We start from the raw sequence: 7,399 nt of genomic DNA, 5'->3' as shown, positions 1-7,399 counted from the left end.
CTTACCTAACATGGTTTGGTACGCGCCAAAACGCGTTTTTTATATAAACCCTACAGCCACCCATGATGAAATCTAGGTTTTATAGGAATGTGTTGTTTGTGATTTGTGAAAATTTCTTCGTGGAATTATCTAAAATTATTAAAACTCTTAATTTGTAATTTGTAAATATTTACGCATTTACTAAAAATCTTAATTTCTAAATATTTACGCATTTACCAAAAATCTTAATTTGTAAATATTTACGAATTTACTAAAAATCTTAATTTGTAAATATTTACGAATTTACTAAAAATCTTAATTTGTAAATATTTACGCATTTACCAAAAATCTTAATTTATGTTTGCCCATTTACCGTAATTGTAATTACTTTGTGAAACTATAAGAAATCATTTAAAATCTTAATTTGTAATATTTACCCATTAACTAAAGATCGTAATTTGTTATATTTCCCCTTTAACTAAAGATTTTAATTTGTAATATTTTCCATTTAACTAAAGATCTTAATTTGTTATATTTTCCATTTAACTAAAGATTTTAATTTGTAATATTTTCCATTTAACTAAAGATTTTAATTTGTAATATTTTCCATTTAACTAAATATCTTAATTTGTAATATTTACACATTTACCGTAATTGCAATTACTTCGTAAAACTATCTGAAATTATTAAAGATCTTAAATTGTAAATATTTACTCTAATATTGTATATAATATTCTTAAATTATAGGTATTTCTATCAACTTAAATTCTAAATATTTATATAAACTTAAATTCTAAATTTCTATCATATAAAAATCAGCCTAACCGTAAAATGTAATCTATCAAAATTGCTTAAAACATAGCATGAAAACGAGAAATATATTTTTTTTAGTTTCAATTTTTTATTTCATTTTTAAATAAATCAGAGGGGCAAAGGTCATTTATTTCTCTTTTTGAAGGGTTGATCGTACGCGATTTGACCACTGGTCATTTCCAAGTCTCTCTTTATTTATAATAATAATATAATTATAATAATATATATACCTCCAAAAATTTTCGAAACCAAGAACATTTAATTTTTGACCATCCATTTTTGTTTAGCTTTATTTTAATAATAGCCCTTAACGTGATGGGTGAAAAACTTTTCTAACGTATTTACATAGTTTGAAATGGTGGCCAATAAGTTTTGTGGTTTTTTTTTGTAATATTCATTTTTTTTCAAATGGGAAAATTAAAATATTCTTAGATCGCCTATTACAGAGGACAGAATGCGTTTAAACTACGCGAACGCACGTTGCTTTAAATTAATGATTAAAATTAAGTGAAAATTGTAATTAAAATTAATTCGGTTCAGCTATACCAATTTTTTTTAGGTTAACAATTTTCAATTAAAAATTGAGACACATCTGTTTCCAATAATATTATTTTCTTTTAAAATCAACCAACTGTTTTTTTATAGCTAACCTCAGTTGTGAAAGTAGTTTTTATATAGGAACATTAACTTGATTATTTAAAAAAAAACTCGAATTTGGAAAAATCGTATTTTAGGCCGAATAAAAATCAATATTTTAACACTATTTTTTCATTTAAATATTAAAATCAACAAATTCGAATTTTTTCCGTTATAGCTATTATTTTTTTTTAAATTCTTTAACAAAAATTAAACAATTATTTAAAAAAAATGAAATTGCCAATTTGAATTTTTATATTTTCGAAAGGATTTTTGTTTAAAACAAATCACCAAAAAATGGGGAACTAAGTAAAACTAAATGTTCGTTAAAGAAGAAAAAAAGCGATAATTAGTAACATTAATTAGCCTACTTACGTGCGGTCGTGTTTGTTTCTTTAAATTTTTTCCGTCGCAACAAAAATTTGAGTTTTTTTTTCTGACATACTTGGAGACGAATTTTTTTCCCGTCCGAATAAAAAAATTGTCCCGTAAAAACGAAAAAATGGGTAAATACTTTTTCGAACGCGAAGAAAACATTGGGAGGGTGCTTTTCAGGAATTTTTTGGGAAATAAAAACAAAAATTTAGTCGCGCGCGAGTATTTTTTAAGTATTTTTTTTCTTGACGTTGAATATTGGAACGTGAACAACACACAAGCACGCCACCACGTTGAAATAGGTCTATTGGGTCGTTTTGCTTCCATCATCAGTTGGAACAAAATGTGAACGAGAAAACGTTCGGGTTTACGTCGTCAGAGTCTTTTCGCAGATCCATACGCCCATGTTTTAGGTATATTTATAAAGAGATACCCAGTATTTTTTTCGTAGGAATATATTATTTTATCTTTTTTTCATTTCTATACTTTTTTTTGTAATACGTGCCTTTTTTTATGTTTCCGAAATTTCCTAAAATCTAGACTTGTTGAACTTGCGATTAAGTGAAATTATCGATGAATTTTTTTCTTCATTCTTGGTTTTTTCCCCCCATTAATACCCGACTCCATTTTGAAATAGGCATATTTTCTTTTCCGTTGATAATACAAATATCCCGTTTGGTTTTTCTTACGATGCAAATTACTATTTGTAGACAATATTTTGTCTCGATACCGTTGAACGAATAATAATTAACGAAATGATGGGGGTTTTTTGTAGTTTTTTTCCGTTTGAAAAATACGCGATGATTGAAATTGTGTGTTTTGTCGAAGGTGTTCCGTTAGAAACGAATTGGGCGTTGGGCTACATGTGCGTGAGGGGCATAGTTCCATCCGCGGGCCCACTTTGATATAGGTGGCCCTGGATGGGTTGCAGCCCTCTAATGTGTCCGGAGGAGTCGACCCCGGAGCCGTCACCCCCGGGCAAGTACATGCTGATCATGTCCCTTAGATCCGCGGTACTGGGAGGCCCGCAGCCGGGGCCCCCTCTGCCTCCTCTTTGGCCCCCGTGCTGGGGCCCGCCGCCTCCGCTGCCTCCGCTGCCCATGCCACCCGCCGGCGACGAGCTCTGCGACGACGACCCGTGGCTGGGTTCCGTCTTGATGGTGATGCCGCCTCCGGAGCCGCCTCCGCCGGAACCCGTCGAGCCGCCGCTGACGGGCGTCGTGGAGCCTCCCCCGGCGGAGCCCATCGACGTGTAGGCGGACGTCATCGGCATGCTGTAGCCGGCGCTGCCGTTCATGTACGACATGGACATGCTGGAGCCCGTCGTCATCGGGGACATGTCGTATCGCGGGTAGAGGCCGCTGTTGGCCGACATGGGTCCGTAGGCGGCGGCGTGCGTCTGGTACGCGTGGGCCGCTTCGTGCATCATGCTGTAGCCGTTGGGCATGTACCCGTTCATCTGGTACATGTCCCTCGAGACTTGCTGGACGGCTGCGGCCGCCGCGGCTGCCGCTGCCGCCGCGTTACTCCTCGAGTCGGCTGACTGGTGCAGGAGGCCCGACGAGTGGTGCACGCCACCCCCGGAAGCGCCCAGCCCCACTCCGCCGTTGCCGGTGGCCCCGGGCCCGGCCCCGACCGAACCCAGCGGGTATTTGTCCTTTTTCATCAGGGTCTTCGTCTTGCGGCGCGGCCTGTACTTGTAGTCCGGGTGTTCCTTCATGTGCACGGCCCTCAGCCGCTTGGCCTCGTCGATGAAGGGTCTCTTCTCCGCTTCCGACAACAGCTTCCACTCGGCGCCCAGCCTCTTGCTGATCTCCGAATTGTGCATTTTGGGGTTCTCTTGGGCCATCTTCCGTCTCTGTCCTCGGGACCACACCATAAACGCGTTCATCGGTCTCTTAACGCGGTCAATGTCCTTCTTGTTGATTCCGCCCGCACTGGCACCCGTGCCGCCACCGCCGCCTCCTCCCGCCGAGCCGCCGTGGTGGTGCGAGACGGGGGTCGTGGCCGGGCTGCACCCGTGAAGGCTAGTCTGGCCCGGAGGCGGCTGGGATGGCGGCCCTCCCGAACCTTGCTTAAGGTCGCTCGGGTCGAGTCCCAAGTGTCCGCCGTGTCCTTGGACCACGTGGTGTCCCCCGTAAATCGCGTAGGGCGAGTATTCGCGTTCGTGATGCAGCGCCAGCGCGCCGGCGCCCTGGTGAGGGCTCGACGACGTTTGGTGCGGACTGTGCTGCCTTTGTTGCTGATGCTGCTGAGACTGTTGTTGATGGTGATGGTGATGGTGCGTCAGCGAGAGGGAGTTGGCCGTCTCGCCGCCGCTCTGGTGGGCGCTGCTGCACAGCTGACAGGGGCACGAACCGGGGTCGCTACCGGGGCGGACAGTCGAGTCCGTCGCCCCGGTGACTTGATGGCTATGGTGTTGGACGCCCAGGCCGTAGGGCGAGCCGCGGTTGGGCTGCGCGGGGGGCGAGGCCGGCCCGGAGTCCGGGTGCTGCAGCAGCGTCACGGACGGGTGATGGTAGGGGTGTAGAGCGTGCCCTCCCGGGTAGGACGACGCCGCGGCCGCCGCCGCCGACCTGGCCCAGTGCAGAGCGAAGCCCGTCGGTTCGTCCACGCCGAATGGTGTTCGGGCTGGCGGGGGACCGGCGCCAAGTCACGTCTTGGCGGAGGACCTGCGAGGGACCCGCCGCCGAACTTGATGCCGACGAGATCTCGCTTCTTCTTCTCCTTCTGCCTCGATTCTGCTAATCCAAATGACTCTGATCTCTGCCGCTTTCCGTCAAATACAAACGGGGAAAGTCCAATTTAGACCCACGTTCCGAAATCGGCCAAAGACAAATAACAACCCCTGTCGAATCCCAACCAAACCCCAAAATTATACGGACACCCGTATCAAAATGAAATAAAACAAATAAGGTACTCACGTCTCTCTTCAAGTCCTGTTTCCAATCGAAACTAGTCCTCCGAATCCCAGCGTGATCTCGCGCTTCGTGAGGATGGCGATGGTACGGATTTTCTTCGCGTCGAAAATTAACACATCAGAATTCGAAGAATTTCGTGGTGAAAAATAAATTACGTGTGGAAGCGAATATCTTCTAAAATCGGGGCGAAAGTACGGGAGCCCGGTCGGTGATTCCCCTTATCCGGTCGCTCGAGAAAGGTCACGAGGGACAACGTCGACGATAATAACAATCATAAAAAGGTTTATTGGTTCCCCGAAAAACCTCGCTTTCTGGGCGCGATGGGTTACGAGGGACGCGAAAAAATATCGTGGAATTTTTTTTGTTCTCTATTGGCGAAGTCGTCGGGCAACTGGTGTCGATTTAGCGACGGCGTTAGTGGCCATATCTCGGATACCTTGTTGTGTCGAAAAGGCTTAAAGGTTGACGGTGTCCGTCGCGAGTCCTCCTTCTTTTGAAAATATCACGTTCTGTAGTCCCTTTTGTCCGATAAAAAGGACCCTTCCGAGGGAGGGGGGACGAGGGGAGGAGGGGAAAACGGATTTTGATAGACCAAACAAAGTTCCTTTTAAAACTCGCCGATGGGACTGCGAGTTCTCTCTGGTCGCCTCAAAGGTTTTTCGCGGTTTTACGCGGATGGTCGCGCACTCTAGCGGGCAAACTCGGAGACGAGTCGGGGATAGTCGCGGCGGATAGGCGGGACCGCTGCTACGGCGAAACCCGGGGACGAGCCGGTTCGAGCTTTTAGGAAATAGCCGAGCGCACCAACTTGTGTTTCAACTGCAACGAGCCTCTTTCCTGAATCTATTGATCCGACGCTAGGGCCAACGAAGGAGACAGGCAGCCAGGCCGAGGCGTAGTCGCGGGCTCAGGAGACGCGAAACTCGCTGGAGATCCCGGAGGGAGGGGGGGCAGCAACGCCATCTCCCGAGGATCACGAGGTAGCCCCCCACCCCCCTCCCTCCCTCTGGATGCTGGGCGGATGGACGGGCAGCGGCGAGAGGTTGGAAACCTTACCAAAAACTACGTAAAAGGGGGGGTATCGAAAGTCTACCGTTGGAAACTGAAGGTATTCCCACCGCCGTAGCTAGCCAGCCGGTGGAAATATTTTTACATGCCCCCCTCCCGGTACCGCCGGGAGACGCGAAAAGAACCAATGAGAGAACGGGTTCGCCGCTCCGTAAAAGGACGCGATTGGACGACTCCGCCCGTGACGTCAACGGATGGGACGGAGCCTTTATCTTTCCCCACTTTCCCCGAGGTCTTCGTTCTCTGGCAGCTCGTCGCTGTCGTAACTTCTGTCCTCGCTGTTCGAGGGAGTCGACTCCGCCGCGAAACCGACATCCTTACCTGACAGCGTGGAGACGCCGTAACCGCCAGTATAGCCTCTTCGAGCGCGCTGCCAGCTGAGTGAATCTCTCCCCGATGAGTGGCGGCTCTCGCTCCGTTCCAGCTGGGAGGCGGAGGAGGAGTTTGGCAAAGTTTCAACCTGTACTTACTTGGGAATCTCCTATTACTCGGCAGCGTGGCACACGCAACCATCTTGAAGCCGGGAGGGACAGAACTCGACGAATATCTACTTCGCCGCGTTTTCTTCTAAGAAATCGGCAGGGGGGGGGCGAGGTAGGCCCTGTAGTTTTTTACGTCGGTGACCAACTGGAGAAACTACTTTATCCCCTACCCTTTCCGCTAAGAAGCTGTGTTTTTTCCTATTTTTTTTGCGCGATTTTCGTTTTGCGGTAAATGGAATGAAACACTCCCGCCATCTATTGTTAATTCCGGGACTTATTTGGGATTAAATTTATTATTTTTCGTAGAGCTTTCATTTTTGACGTTATGTATCTGGCGAAATTTGTAAATTTAGTTTATATTTGGATGGAATATCTTTACTAATTAAGCGTATTTTTAATTGTATTATAAATAACATCATACCTCAATACAAATTGATAATTTATATGTTTTATAAACAGACGTAAATATACCACTAACGAAAGAACATTTACCTTCGGATAAATGTTATACGTACTTCTCTCGCAAGAACTATATTATTTACTTCTGATATAAACAATTTCAACTTGGTATAATATAAAACTTAAAACTAAAAATAGTATGGTATTTTTCAAACTTTGATAATTTTATTTCTAAATAACTTTTAAAAAATTCAATTCAGTCACTCTTTACTGTACACCCGAAGCTACCGCGCAGGAATTAAGTGTGTAATACCTCAAAGATATAAAGTAGTAATCCCATAAGCGAAATTGAAATAAATTCCACTTAAAAATCTTAATTTCTATATGTGTGTTAAAAGGAAAACTCGACGGAAAACTAAACTAATCTAAAATAAATGCAACAGTTTAAAAATACTAAAGAAACATTTAATTTAAATATTCAATATACATTAAGAATAAATTACAATTTATTTAACGCGCGAAATTCCAATAAGTATATATATATATATATATATATATATTTATCTGGGTGGTCTATATGAATCTATAATTCAAGTTCCGAGCTTTGTACAGTAAAAAGTAGATAGGAGTAGGTGTCAAGAATTTGCCCAGATTTTTTTCCCCGACAACAATGATAGCGAAAAACCTCGTGGTCTTAAAATAAGCCCGGAAACTGCACACCTGGTC

The 7,399-nt window shown here is 44.0% G+C and overlaps 1 protein-coding gene across 1 annotated transcript; it reads right to left on the bottom strand.

The window, feature by feature from the left end:
* Nucleotides 1-1,533: 1,533 nt before the first annotated feature.
* LOC149952416 (uncharacterized) lies at nucleotides 1,534-6,305 on the bottom strand. Its single transcript, XM_090169715.1, has 3 exons — nucleotides 6,114-6,305; nucleotides 4,499-4,575; nucleotides 1,534-4,451 (listed from the first exon to the last, which is right to left on the bottom strand). The coding sequence occupies exons 1-3, from the start codon at nucleotides 6,303-6,305 to the stop codon at nucleotides 2,663-2,665; spliced, it is 2,058 nt and encodes a 685-aa protein (XP_090025841.1). The 3' UTR covers nucleotides 1,534-2,662.
* Nucleotides 6,306-7,399: the final 1,094 nt, after the last annotated feature.

This window comes from Leiobunum rupestre, chromosome 3 (assembly GCF_980474605.1).
Source record: "Leiobunum rupestre chromosome 3, qqLeiRupe1.1.hap1, whole genome shotgun sequence".
Lineage (NCBI taxonomy): Eukaryota > Metazoa > Arthropoda > Arachnida > Opiliones > Sclerosomatidae > Leiobunum > Leiobunum rupestre.
Note: the sequence above shows the minus strand (reverse complement) of the source record. Positions and strands in the feature narration are given on the sequence as shown.

Bases quoted from the DNA above. Each gene is read 5' to 3' on its own strand.
- LOC149952416 (XM_090169715.1), bottom strand. From the start codon at position 6,305: ATGGTTGCGTGTGCCACGCTGCCGAGTAATAGGAGATTCCCAAGTAAG. The intron at 4,576-6,113 runs GTAAGGATGTCG...TTTGACGGAAAG, and splicing joins CGGCGTCTCCACGCTGTCAG to CGGCAGAGATCAGAGTCATT. The intron at 4,452-4,498 runs GTTCGGCGGCGG...GACGTGACTTGG, and splicing joins CGAGATCTCGTCGGCATCAA to CGCCGGTCCCCCGCCAGCCC.